This window comes from Oryctolagus cuniculus, chromosome 7, assembly GCF_051225735.1.
Source record: "Oryctolagus cuniculus isolate XC-2025 breed Fujian yellow rabbit chromosome 7, ASM5122573v1, whole genome shotgun sequence".
NCBI lineage: Eukaryota > Metazoa > Chordata > Mammalia > Lagomorpha > Leporidae > Oryctolagus > Oryctolagus cuniculus.
Genome location: NC_142873.1, coordinates 6176421 through 6191062, shown reverse-complemented (window position 1 = coordinate 6191062; position 14642 = coordinate 6176421). Strand labels below are relative to the sequence as shown.

The following is a 14642-nucleotide window of genomic DNA, read 5'->3' as shown; positions in this document are numbered from 1 at the left end:
CACTCCCTGGCCACAGCAGAGAGCTGGCCTGGAAGAGGGGCAACCGGGACAGAATCCGGCACCCCGACCAGGACTAGAACCTGGTGTGCCGGCGCCGCAAGGCGGAGGATTAGCCTAGTGAGCCGTGGCGCCGGCCTAACAAAATGCTATCTAATAGAATCCAACAACACATCAGAAAGATCATTCACCCAGACAAAGTGGGATTTATTTCTGGTTTGCAGGAATACTTCAATATACAGAAGTCAATAAATATGATACATCACATTAACAAATTGAAGAATAAAAACCATATGATTATCTCAACTGATGCAGAGAAAGCATCTGATAAAATACAACATCCTTTCATGACAAAAACCTTAGTCAAATCAGGTATAGAAGGACCATGCCTCAACATAAATCAAGGCAATATATGACAAATGCCAAGGCAATATCATATTGAATGGGGAAAAGTTGGCAGCATTTCCTCTAAGATCCAGAACCAGACAAAGATAACCACTTTCATCATCATCAATATAGTTTGGAAGTTTTAGCCAGAGCCATTAGGTAAGAAAAAGAAATCAAATGCACACAAATTGGAAAGGACGAAGTCACAGAAAGTCACATTATCCCTGTTTGCAGATGACATGATTCTATGTAAAAGGGAACCAAAAGACTTCGCTAAGAGACTATTAGAACTTATAAAAGAGTTTGGTAAAGTTGCAGGATATAAAATCATCACCCAAAAAATCAATAGTCTTTGTATACACAGACAATGCTACAGCTTAGAAAGAAGTTGTAAGATCAGTCTCATTCACAACCACATAAAACTAAAAACCTTGGAAAAAATTTACCCGAGGAGTTTAAGATCTCGACAATGATAATGAAAAACATTAAAGAAATAGAAGACACACACACAAATGGAAAAATCTTCTATGGTCATGGATTTGAAGAATTAATATCATCAAGGTGCTTATACTACCCTAAGCAACTAACAAATTCAATGCAATCTCAATCAGAATACCATAGACATTCTTCTCAGACTTAGAAGGAATAATGCTGCCGGCGCCGTGGCTCACTAGGCTAATCCTCTGCCTTGCGGTGCCAGCACACCAGGTTCTAGTCCCGGTCGGGGCGCCAGATTCTGTCCCGGTTGTCCCTCTTCCAGGCCAGCTCTCTGCTGTGGCCAGGGAGTGCAGTGCAGGATGGCCCAAATACTTGGGCCCTGCACCCCATGGGAGAACAGGAGAAGCACCTGGCTCCTGCCATCAGATCAGCGCAGTGCGCTGGCCGCAGCGCGCTGGCCACGGCAGCCATTGGAGGGTGAACCAATGGCAAAGGAAGACCTTTCTCTCTGTCTCTCTCTCTCACTGTCCACTCTGCCTGTCAAAAATAAAAAATAAAAAAAAGAAAAAAAAAAGAAAAAATAATGCTAAAATTCACATGGAACCACAAGAGACACCACATAGCTAAAACAATCTTAAATGACAAAAACAAAGCCAGAAGCATTGCAATTCCAGATTTCAGACATACTATAGGTCAGTTATAATCAAAACAGCCTGGTACTAGCACAAAAAATAGACATGTAGACCAATGGAATAGAAAAGAAACCCTAGAAATTAGTTCATGCAGCTATAACCAATTAATCTTTGACAAACGAGAGAACAGAAAATCCAATCTCCAGAGATTCATCTTCTCTCATTTGTCAAAGATTAATTGGTTATAGCTGCATGAACTAATTTCTAGGGTTTCTTTTCTATTCCATTGGGAAAATTGGATCTATAAATGCAAAAGTATGAAACAAGACCATTACCTTAAACGTTATACAAAAACCAATTCAAAATGTACCAAGTATCTAAATCTGTGACCTGATACAATCAAATTACTAGAAGAAAACATCAGGGAAACTAAAACATTGGCACAGGCAAAGACTGCTTGGAAAAGACCCCAGAAGCACAGGAAATAAAAGCAAAATAGACAAATGGGATTTCATCAAGCTAAGAAGCTTCTGCACTGCAATGGAATACAACAAAGTGAAGAAGTAACTGACAGAATGGGAGAAAATATTTGCAAATTATGATACTGATAAAGGTTTAATATTCAGGATTTATGAAGCGTTCAAGAAACTCATAAATAACAAAACAAACAATCCAGTTAAGAAATGGGCAAAGGACATGAACAGGCATTTTTCAAACGATGAAGTTTAAATGTTCAACAGGCACATGAAAAAATGCTCAGGATCACTAGCCAATAGGGAAATGAAAATAAAAACCACAATGAGGTTTCACCTCAACCCAGTCAGAAAGGTTCTCATACAGAAATCAAACTATCAATGCTAGTGAGGATATGGGGGAAAAGTTACCCTAATCCACTGTAGGTGGGAATGTAAACTAGTATATCCATTATGGATATAATTATAGAGATTCCTCAGAAATCTGAAAATAGATCTTCATATGATGCAGCTATCCCACTCCTGAGAATTTACCCAAAGGAAATAAAGTCAGCATGTTAAAAGAGTTATTTGTACCCCCATGGTTACTGCAGCTCAATTCACAATAGCTAACCTATGCAATCAACCTAGATGTCTACCAACTGATGACTGGATAAAGAAAATATGGTATATATATATATATATATATACACTAAGGAATACTACTCAGCCATAAAAAAGAACAAAATCTTGTCTCTTACAACAAAATGGATGAAACTGGAATTCATTATGTTTAGTGAAATAAGCCAGTCCCAAAAAGATAAATATCACATGGTTTCTCTGATATGGGGAAGTTAATATAGAACACAAAAGCATATAGTAATGAAATGGACATTTTGAGATATGATTGGGTATTTTTAAGCCCTTGTTTATACTTCTGTGCAACTGTGGTCTTCCTACTTTTTACTTGTTGAATATTATGGTTTGTGGTAGGTGAAGCCTGTCATTATAGAGTGCATTGAAATTATGTCTCCACAAAAAATTTAAGAAAAAAACAAGAAGGAAAGAAAGTGGGGTGTTGAGGGAGGGAGAAAGGCAGGGCAAGATGTAGGGTTCTCTTCTTAGAAGTTTACCTATGAAATACATGAAAATTGTTCTCTTAATATTAATAATTTTTTAAAATTACTTACAAAATAATTTTTAAAAGATGTTAGCATTGGGGAAAGATTTTTTCTTACAACTACATGTGAATGTACAATTATCTCAAAATTAAAATCTAATTATGATCATAAAAATGTTTTAATAAATATATATTTAGTAGATAAACAGTTGACCCACTAACAACTTTGAAAGAAACACATGTATATGTTACACTAGTGTAAAGTTCTATGGGAGAAATAGAATAGAAACACAAATTCAAAGAGAACAAACAATGAATAATGTCCAAATGTTATGTATAATACATGCCCATGAATTTTTGAATGAATGATAGTAGTTATAAAATTAATATGGTACCAAGGACTCATTTGGAAAGGTGAATTTAAGATTTGTTTTAAAACATTAAAGTAATATGCCATAAATACATCTTCTCTGTTATTTTAACTCATGGCTAAATTTTTAGATGCTATTCTAAGAATGTTTGAGGGAGTCTAAATTTTTTCAAAGCCTTTAAGGGGATACAAGAGAAAGTGTAGCTTTGATGAGCACTGCTGTAGTCATGCGTGGTCCTTTCTGCTTCTCAGGAGGTGCAGGATTTTTAATGCTCCTGAGCACTGGCCTCTTTAAGCTCTTTCACTCTGGAAGCTTCCCCTGCTGAACTGCCTCTCCTTGAGTTCTCATCTCAAGCTTCAGCCCTGCTAGGAATTCTTCCGGGGTGCTATCAACACCATTAGGCACTATCTCTTCCATACTCCTCCAGCCTTCTGTGTGGTGCCATAATCCAGTATTACAAGTATGAATTATGCATCCATCTCCTAATTATGCTGTGTATGCCTTAAGGATGAGCTCTTCCATTGTTAAATCTCTGGTTATAGACCTAAAGCAGATTTTACAGGTGTTCTTTGAAAGCATAAATGACTGTCAGTATGGCATTCATGGCTCATAAAAGGGCTAATACACTGTTGATTTAAGTATCCTGTCTTTGAAGATATATTTTCAGTTCTGTTTACTATCACTAAAGGCATTCAAACACTGAACCTTAGAGCTCAAGGGGTCTGATTCATTCATCCAAAAATAAAAAAAAAATTCTTCCCTTCATTACTAAAGCATTAAATATACAAAATCATGCTGGAATGTAGAAATGGTGTTGATGGCAGAATGGGACAGAAAAATTACATGGATCTTTCCAGATGGTGATGTTAGGCTTTGGTAGTCATAAATTGGATTCAGTTTTGCAATTTTGGGGCTTCTGTATTTATCTGCTATGTCCCTAAGCTGACCCTCAAAATGCAGAGCCTGTTTGTTGACACAAACAGATGACATGATCTTCAGTCTTGAGAAAGCGCTGTGTAGAAAATCCTAAATGTCTCTTCCTTTATCATAGTGTGCCAGCTTTCTTCACTACTCTCTGATTTATGTCAATATGATTCCCCTGTTCAGTTACAGTTATGTTTGAACAAGACTAAATAAATAAAAACGCAAACAATTTCCTATGGAGTCAGATGTGCAAGCTGTCAGTTCAGTCTTCTGTCTCTAAACAGCACACTAGGAATCAGGCACTGTTTATGCAGTTATCCCTCAAAGGTGTAAGCACAAAAGAAAAACATCTCTAGCTTCTTCTGCACCTCCTATGAGTCAGTGACTCGCGAGATGATTTTACACATTGCTCAAAACCATTGAATATTTTCATATAAATAAATAAATCAATAAATAATTATTGATCTATTCATTCAATCACTAAGCATTCACAGATCATCTATTGTATGCAAAGTAGGGTATTTATTTATAGAAGTCACAGACCTAAGCCAGATTTTGCTGGGTTCTACATGCAATTATATGTGTGTCAGTGGTAATACTATTAGTCGTAGAAGCAGTAGCAGCACCAGTAGTAGTCTATGCAACTTTACCTCTCTCTCTCTCTCTCTGTCTCTCTGTCTCTCTCTCTCTCACATACTCACTCACTCACTCACTCACACGTAACTACCACTGTGACCAGATAGCAGAAGTGGTCCTTCCTAAGCTCTCCCATCTGCTAGCCTTCCCGACACATGCACACCTGTACCTTCTCCCCGTCAACCTCCAGCCCACCCCAATCCCTTGCCAAACCACCAATGTGTTTTCTCTATAATTCTGTCATTTTGAGAATGTTACATAAATGGAACCATACAACGTGGAACTTTTGGGACGTTTACTTTTTTCCACCCAACAGATTGCCCTTTGATCTGCTCAGTAAGTTGTTTTAAGTGGTAACACTTTGTTCTGTTTTATTTCTGAGTAGTAATCCATTGCATGGACGGCCCACAGTTTGTTCAACTAGTCATCACTGCAGCACTTTGTCATTGTGAGCTTGGTGCTGTTACATAGACCAATAACCAGGAGTTCAAGTAATGGAGCATATGGTAAATGTATGTTTAGTTTCGGGGGCTGGTGTGGTGGCACACTAGGTTAATCCTCCGCCTGTGGTGCCGGCATCCCATATGGGCGCCGGGTTCTAGTCCCGGTTGCTCCTCTTCCAGTCCAGCTCTCTGCTGTGGCCCGGGAAGGCAGTGGAGGATGGCCCAAGTGCTTGGGCTCTGCCCCCGCATGGGAGACCAGGAAAGAAGCTCCTGGCTCCTGGCTCCTGGCTTTGGATTGGCCTAGCTCCGGCCGTGGCGGCCATTTGGAGAGTGAACCAACGGAAGGAAGACCTTTCTCTCTCTCTCTCACTGTCTGTAACTCTACCTGTCAAATAAACAAATAAAAATCTTAAAAAAAAATGTATGTTTAGTTTTATTTAAAAATGCTGAACAATTTGTCAGAGTGGCTATACCATTTCCTATTCCCACCAGCAATACAGAAGAGATCCAGTTTTTCCATATCTTCACCAGTCCTTAGTACTTCATCATTTTTCTTATTTTAACTCTCCTGATAGGTGTGTAGTGAAACCTAATCATGGTTTTTGTCTGCACTTCCCCAGTAGTTAATGATGTTGAACAATTTTTCATATGTCCATTTTCCTTAGATTTTTATTCGTTCATTTTATTTGAAAGCCAGATTGAGAAAAGAGAAAGAGACAAAGAGATGGACAGAGATCTCCCCATCACAGATTCATCCTCCAAATGCCTGGGATATCCAGGGCTGAATCTCAACCTGTGTCCCTCTCACATGGGTGGTTGGGACCCAACCACTTGAACCATCACTGGCTGTCTGCCCAGGAGGTACATTAGCAGGAAGCTGGATTCTGGAGTGAAACCAGGTCTTGAAATTCAGCACTCCCCCAGTGAGATGTGAGTGTCGCAGGTGGCATCCTAACTGCCACGCCAACCACCCATCCCCATGTGGTTATTTTCCACCTATAGAACCTCTTTGGTAGAATTTCATTAATGTCTGTCCATTTCCAACTGAAATGTTTATTTTCCTCCTGAGTTTTGAGATTTCTTTTTATAATCTAAGTAAAAGTTTTACCAGATAGTTGCTTTGCAAATATTTTTTCCATGATTGTCATTACTTATTTTTTGGTAACTTTAAAAAATTTTTTTTGGATTAACATGTAATACTTGCACATTTTTATGGGATAGAGTGAACTATTTCAACACATGAATACAGTGTGTACTGATCAAATCAGGTCATTAGCATTTTCATTTCAGAGTCTTTCTCAGAGAAAAAGTTTTGTTTAAATGAAGTTCTGATTTATCAAATTTTATTTCTATAAACCATGCTTTTAGTGTCAGATATGAATACTCTGCCTAGATTGTTCTAAAGGTTTTGTACTATAGCTTTGCTTTTTACATTTAAATTTATGACCCATTTTGACTTAGTTCTGTTTAAGTACAAGGTCCAGAATTATTTTCTTTATCATGATGTCCAACTGCTGCACCATCATTTGTTAGTTACTGCCTGCTAACGGTCATGGTGTACATGAAGATGCTAAACCCTGTATTCCTCATAGTGGTGATATATTCCTTGTCTGTTATATATTTTCTCTCTTGTTCAGTCAAGAAATGATTATCAATCCTTCCTTCCAAACCTTTCCCCCAAAATAACCTTTTTGTTTTGTTAATTTTTTCCAACGTAAATTTGTTTTCTATTTATTCTTTTCTTCTCATATTTTTGTTATCTTTTTCTGTCTTCATTCTTTGAGTTTTTGAGTTTATTTTTTGAATTCAATATGCTACTCTTTACTGGCTTCTTGAGATGGATAATTAGATCAGATTTTTTTAATTTAAAAAAACTATAAATTTTCCCTTATGTAAGTTTTCTTGCTTATACCATGTTTTGATATGCCATATTATCAAAATAATTTTATTTAAAATATTTTCCTATTTCTATTTTTATTCATTCCTTGAGTCACTGAGTAATTAGAATTATCTTGCTTAATTTCCAAATATTTGGGGATTACATAGGTTTTGATTATTCATTGACTTCTAGCTCACTTCCCATCAGATTAAGAAACGGAATCTTTGTGATTTTCCATCCTTTGAAATTTTCATTTTGGTACAGAACTCTTCTGGCAAATTTTCCATGGCACATGAGAAGAATGTACACTCTGTCTTGTTTAAGTATATTGCTCTAATTTTGTTAATTGAGTCAAGCATATTAATCATGCTTTTCAAATTTTTTCTTTATCTCTACTGAGTATTCATTCAGAGAAAATTATTTAAAACTACCAATATGGTGGTAAATTTATCTGATTTTTAATTTTTTTGTGAAAGGTAGTTTTATATATTTTTAGGACATGTTACTGTACACACACAAACTTATCATGGTTAGATTTTTCCAGTTGAATTTATTACTCTTTTATAATAATAAAAATACTATTAACTCTGACAATACTGCCTTGAAGTTCACTTTAACTGAAAGCTACGCCGACTTTTTCGGCTTAGCATTTTCAATGTATATATTTTCCCATGATTTTACTTTCAAATTTTGTATCTCTTTCAAACACCATTCAGTAGGGTTTTACTTTTTTTTTTTTTTGACAGGCAGAGTGGACAGTGAGTGAGAGAGACAGAGAGAAAGGTCTTTTTGCCTTTGGTTCAGGTGCGCAGCGGCCGGCGCACCACGCTGATCCGAAGGCAGGAGCCAGGTGCTTCTCCTGGTCTCCCATGGGGTGCAGGGCCCAAGCACTTGGGCCATCCTCCACTGCACTCCCGGGCCACAGCAGAGAGCTGGACTGGAAGAGGGGCAACCAGGACAGAATCCGGCGCCCCGACCGGGACTAGAACCTGGTGTGCCGGTGCCGAAAGGCGGAGGATTAGCCTAGTGAGCCATGGCGCTGGCCCGGGTTTGACTTTCAGTTTGCCAATTTTTGGCTTTGAATTAGCGTATTTAGTCCATTTGCATTTAATTTACTTAGTAATGTATCAGTTTTAATTGATATTTTACACTTTTGTTTCTATTCCATCTATTTTTATTCCAACTTTCTCATTCTTTGTTACCTAATCTGAACTGTTTCATGCCCTACTAGCTATTTAGTTGGGTAAATCAGTATAATTTAATTATATATAATTTAATGGTTACCCTAAGGATTACAAAATGTACTTTTGATTTATTGCTGCACAAAGTTATCTAAAATCAGAGCCTTTCCTAAGTAGAGCAAAAAAGGGCCTAAAGTCTTCAATTTCAATTACTTTCTTCCTATATTGTCAGATCGTTTTTATATTTTAATTCTACATGTATTTTGAAGACAAAAAGACACTATTACTACTTTTACTATTTCTATGTTTTGTCTCCTCTGACATTTCTCTGCTTCCATCCATGATCCTTTTCTTTCCAACTACATAACTCTCTACAGTATTTCTCTTAATGCTGGCATTAAATTATAGCCATTTATTTGTCTGAATATATCTTTAATTTTTATTCCTCTTAAAACATATTTTTGCCAAATGAGGACTTCTTAATTAGTGACTGCTTTCTTTAGCATTTTAAAACAAATGTTAGGACTGCTGTTCTGAGCCATTTCTTGGAGTGTCTACACCTGGGTTCAAGTCCCGGCTCTGCTCCCCTCCCAGCTTTCCTGTAACGCACATCCTAGGAGAGAGTGTGTGATGGCCTCCATACTTGAGTTCCTGAAATCCACAAAGGAAACCTGAATTGAGTTCTTGGCTCCTAGCTTTGTCCTGGCTCAGTCCTATCTAAAGCAGGCATTTGAGGAGAGAACCAATCTATGGTATCCTTTTGCCTTCCCAACAAATAAATATTTTAAAGCCAATCCGCTGTCTTATGATTTATACATGTCAGAATGTCAGTTTCATTGTTGCTCTTTTTAATGCGACCATCCTTCTCTAAGCTACTTTGACATCTCTTTTCTTCTGTTTTCAGCATCTTTGCTGAAGAATGCATCTAGGTGTGATTCTATTTCAGTTTTTCCTGTTGGGGTTTATAAAACATCTTAAATCTCTAATTTGATTTTTTTAAGTTTTCAAAATTCTTGTCTTTTATCTCTTTGAATATTGTTCTGTCCCCAACTTCCCCTTACCCCTAATGCAAACTCTAGTTTACTGGGGCTGGTGCTGTGGTGTAGCAGGTAAAGCCACAGCCTGCAGAGCTGGCATCCCATAAAGGCACTGGTTCTAGTCCTAGCTGCTCCTCTTCCAATCCAGCTCTCTGCTGTGGCCTGGGAAAGCAGTAGAAGATGGCCCAAGTCTTTGGGCCCCTGCACCCACTGTGGGAGACCCGGAAGAATCTCCTTGCTCCTGGCTTCGGATCAGCTCAGCTCCAGCCGTTGTGGCCAACTGGGGAGTGAACCAGTGGATGGAAGACCTCCTCCCCACCCCCACCTCTCCTTTTCTCTCTGTGCAACTCTGACTTTCAACTAAATAAAGAAATCTTTTCTTTAAAAACCTCTAGTTTACAGTAGAAGTTTGTAATCAAGTGTCAAGTGTTTTTAAGCCATTTACTATCTTTTTCCATCACATGTTCACTCTGAGCTTCAATCTGTAAATTCTTTTTTTGAAAAAATTCTATGTCTATAGTATCTATTTTTTAAATTCTGTGCCTTTAATATCTTTTCTTAGGAATTTTATTTAAGGTAAACAAGCTTCATGCATTTGATATATACAAATTTAGGAACATAGTGGCTCCTCCCATCATACCCTCCCTCCCGTCTGTGCTCCCAGCCTTCTCCCTCCTCTCTCTCCTATATTCACTCTTAATTTTTACAAAGATCTATATTTAGCTTCCTTTAAATTTTATATAATTTTCTAGTTCTTTAATTTGTTCTTCTGTGCAAAAACCCATCTATTATTTTCTTCAGTTCAGACACTAGTATTTCTTTTAGTTCTAAAATGTCCGTTGATTTGTTTTATTTTTTAAATTTATTTATTTATTTGAGAGGCAGAGTTACAGACAGAGAGAAGGAGAGAGAGAGAGAGAAAGGTCTTCCACCTGCTCATTCACTTTCCAAATGGCCGCAATGGCCGGAGCTAGGCCATGCCAAAGACATGAGCCAGGAGCTTCTTCTGGGTCTCCCACACAGATGCACTTGGTCCACACTCCACTGCCCTCCCAGGCATATTCACAGGGAGCTGGACTGGAACTGGAGCAGGCAGTACTTGAACTGGCACCCATATGGCATGCTGGCCCTGAAGGCAGAGGCTTAACCCACCACACCACTGTGCCAGCCCCATTTGATTCATTTGAAAATCCAGTTCTCTGAAGAAATTATCCAGTTCATTCTTATTTTTAAGACATTAACCATAATTTTCTTAAAGCCAGTGTCATGAAATTTGGGTGTGTTTCTATTGTTTGTTTACTTGTTTTATTTATCATCATTTGAACTTGTCTTTTGAGAAAGCTGTTAATTCTTTTATTGAGTACTAAGAAACCATTACAGTCAGTTAATGATGTTGCCTTTCTCCTGAGAATATTTAATTTTCTCTTGTTAGACAGTTAGAATATAAGCAGGTAAACTGCCTCTAAACACAAGGCCTGAAATTCCAGCTGGATTGCAGGCTTTGTGTAAGCTACTGTTCCCATCTGTCTTTGCACACAGCTTGTGCCAGAGCCTCTCCTCCTTGACAGAGACTCAATTCTGATATCTTTTTTCAATATTTATTTACTTATTTGAAAGGCAGAGTGAAAGAGAGAGAAAGGAGGACACACACACACACACACACACACTCAGAGAGAGATAGAATCTTAAATCCCCTGGTTCACTTGTCAAATGGCCACAACAGCCAGCAGGGCGGGGCCAGGCTGAAGTCAGAAACAGGAACTCACCCAGGTCTCCCTATGGGGTGGCAGGGGCCCAGGTATTTGGGACATCACCAGCTGCCTTCCTGGAACATGAGCCGGCAGCTGGATTGGATGCAGAGCAGCTGGAATTCGAACTGGAGCGCTGATACAGGATGCTGTAGTCACAGGCAGTGGCTTAACCCAGTGAACCACAGTGCCAGTCCCTGAATTCTGCTTCTCCCTTGTTTTGAGACTTCTGAAATTGTTGTTTAACTTTTAGATATTTTAGAAGGTGTTTCCTACTTGTTTTATTTATTTTTTATTTATTTATTTTTTGACAGGCAGAGTGGACAGTGTGAGAGAGAGACAGAGAGAAAGGTCTTCCTTTTCTGTTTGTTCACCTCCCAATGGCCACTGTGGCCGGCGCACCATGCTGATCCGAAGGCAGGAGCCAGGTGCTTCTCCTGGTCTCCCATGTGGGTACAGGGCCCAAGGACTTGGGCCATCCTCTACTGCACTCCCAGGCCACAGCAGAAAGCTGGACTGGAAGAGGGGCAACAGGGACAGAATCTGGCGCCCTGACCAGGACTAGAACCTGGGGTGCCGGTGCCACAGGAGGAGGATTAGCCTAGCGAGCCGCAGCACCGGCCAGTCCTACTTGTTTTGTGTACCACTGACCTGAGAATGCACAATGTAATAATTCACAGATATTCTGAGCAGCAGAATATCAGGCACACGTGGTTTTGTGATGTCCCTTCTGTATGAGGTCTTGTTCTTTCAAGCCTTGGGTGCCTTGGGAGATGGAACTCTAGTTTTTGTCTCCCCCATGGTGAGACTGAAGCAAGCTCTAGGCTGCTGCTTTCTGCTCTGTTTCTATTCCTTTTAAGGAGAATTTGGCAATTTCCATGAAAGGAGAAAAAAATGAGTTATATACAAGGCTCGCTTCAATGTATTTTTACTCTCTTTGGGGCTGGGCCCCTCACATTTTTGGTGCCTTGGTCACTGTCTGATACTTCAAGTAAGTGAATGCTTTAAGTGTTTTATTCTTAATCTTCTACAGTGGAATGACTCTTGCCAAGGCCCCAGTCCCCAGTAAAGGTAGAAAATACGCAGTAGTATTCTCCAGCCAAATAACTGTCATCAAAAGGCCAAGATTTATCTCCCCGATGGCCAAGAAGATCACCTTATAAGCGTTTTAGCCAAGTGGATTCAGTTCCCAATGCCATACCCAGGGCTCATGAAGGTTTATGGATGAAGCTTGCTGTCAGGACCCCTCCCACGTGCACTGAAAAGGTTACCCATGGTGGTTTTGGTGAGCACCAGTTTGGAAGTACTTTCACAGAGTATTACCCCCACTCCGTTACCATCTAGTTTTACTACTAAATGGATTATTTGTATGCTCTCCTTGTCTACCTGTTGCTACCATGGAGACTAGAATGACTCATGTTAGCTTTCACCTGGGGAGCAAAGAGACTTCTTCAGTTCACCTGTCAACCTTGGAAAGGAGTAACTGAAACCTATATATGCCCCCCATCAACCTTATTGGAAGTCCTTTGCGTATTTTTTTTTCCTGAAACTATCAGCTACATAATGCGTTCGTTGATTTATAAGTCCCTTTCTTTTGACAGGGACTTATAAATGCCTCATTCCACCCGACAGCCACCATTCCCTGGTGATCCATTTGAAATAATCACAGATGAAGCTGAATATATTAATTGTTTCATCATAAGATCCCTGGAAATCCTAGGGATTCACTGGGGGACAGCTGGCAATCAGTCATGGCCATATACAACTCTCTGGACTTGGCAGCCTCAGGTCACAGATTTCTTCATTCTCATGGACTAAGAACTATAAATAGAAAGTTAAGGACACGAGGATGGCAGGGCCCTGGAACTGTTCCAGATGCTACAGAGCCAATGAAAATCAACCATGCCTGCAGCAAGGATCTTAGCTTGGATCCCCGCATGTTTAACTTTTGATTCTCTTCCCCATGGTCTGATATCTATACACTCTCCAGCTCTCCACAACAGATTCCATGCTTTGGTTCCTTGTTGAACAGCAAGTTTTCATCTACTTCGAATCGACTGCTCATCTTCTGCCTTCCCCAGTGCACACTAGCTATTTGGACGTTTTGCTCATTTTCTCTGTCTGTTCAATGTATGCTCTAGACATCACCTCACAATGACTCTATCACACCTGCAATTTGACAGATAACAGAATTATGTGATCTTCCTTCGTTTGTTCTCCCTGCTTCACATTTGATTCTTCCAGTCATTTCTAAAATTCCTTCTGACCTTTGTAATTATTTTTACCAACAGCAAATATCCCTTAGAATTTTGGTAATTCATTTCAAAAATAAATTTTGGTAGAATTCTAAGACTTCATTAAAACCTATGCAAATTATAAGGAATTATTTCTTTGTCGATGTTTATTAAACTTAGTTTTTGACCCTTGTTCATTGGCCAATAAGATCCTTTTATCACAGTAAGATACTGTAAAAGGGGTTAGTCTGCACAAGTACTCAGCAGTTACACACAGTGTTGAGGTGTTTATGCTCTTCCTTAGTGAGAAGGCAAGCCCCACCTGTTGTGAGAGTCCAATCCACGCAAGAAGCTCACCAATCTCCTGAGAGAGTGATCAGTGTAAACCAAGTGTCTCGGTCTAGCCACCTTCTTAATATAAACCAAGTGTCTCGGTCTAGCCACCTTCTTAATAGTTTTCCCCTCAGAGTTTTCTAACACTTAAAATCAATCTTATTCTATGACAGCATCTAGACTATAAATGCATCCTGAATATTTCCCACTGTTTGCTCTAATTCCCCTTGTTTACTTTGAAACATTTTGACAATTTTTCTCAAAAGCGATTCTCAGACCAAAGCAGCTAATTCATTAACATACCATTATTTTTTCTCTTTCTTCCTTTTTTCCTCAAACTCACATTCATAAACTCCCCTCAGATCTCCCTGGGTCCCCCCCCCCCAACAACAACAAATTTGGTCTTCAATTCACTTACCCAAATAGCTGACAGCTTCCTTGTCCCAAGGCCAGGTAGCAGCACCTGCAAGGTCTTCCCGAACTGAAGTGGCAAAGTAGACATTGAGGAAGTGAGTGCTGTTGAGCTGCAAGGTCTCCTTTAGCTCCTTAACACTCATATATGCCCTGGGGAGCAAGCAAGAAGAGAAAATGTCATGCCAAAGCTCAGTACTTACAGGACAGCAGAACCAGCACAAATCAGACTCTGAGAACACTAGCATTGCCTTTTGCAGAGGCAGAAATTAATCTGTCATGAAGATCAGGGGATAAAAGGGGTATTATGGAGCCAGCATTGCGCCTTATAGGATAAAGCCACCACTTACGACACCAGGATCCCTTATGGGAGATAGTTTGTGTTGTGTCCTGGCTGCTCAACTTCCAATTCAGCTCCT

General features: G+C 39.3%; 1 protein-coding gene across 2 annotated transcripts in view; it reads right to left on the bottom strand.

Moving 5' to 3' along the window:
- PAPPA2 (pappalysin 2) overlaps positions 1-14642 on the bottom strand; it is a 280635-nt gene that overhangs the window by 173740 nt on the left and 92253 nt on the right. For both annotated transcript variants that reach the window (XM_051856951.3, XM_089299442.1), the window contains one exon: positions 14231-14376. In XM_051856951.3, coding sequence (XP_051712911.3) covers positions 14231-14376 — 146 coding nt within the window. The remainder of the gene's footprint in view (positions 1-14230; positions 14377-14642) is intronic.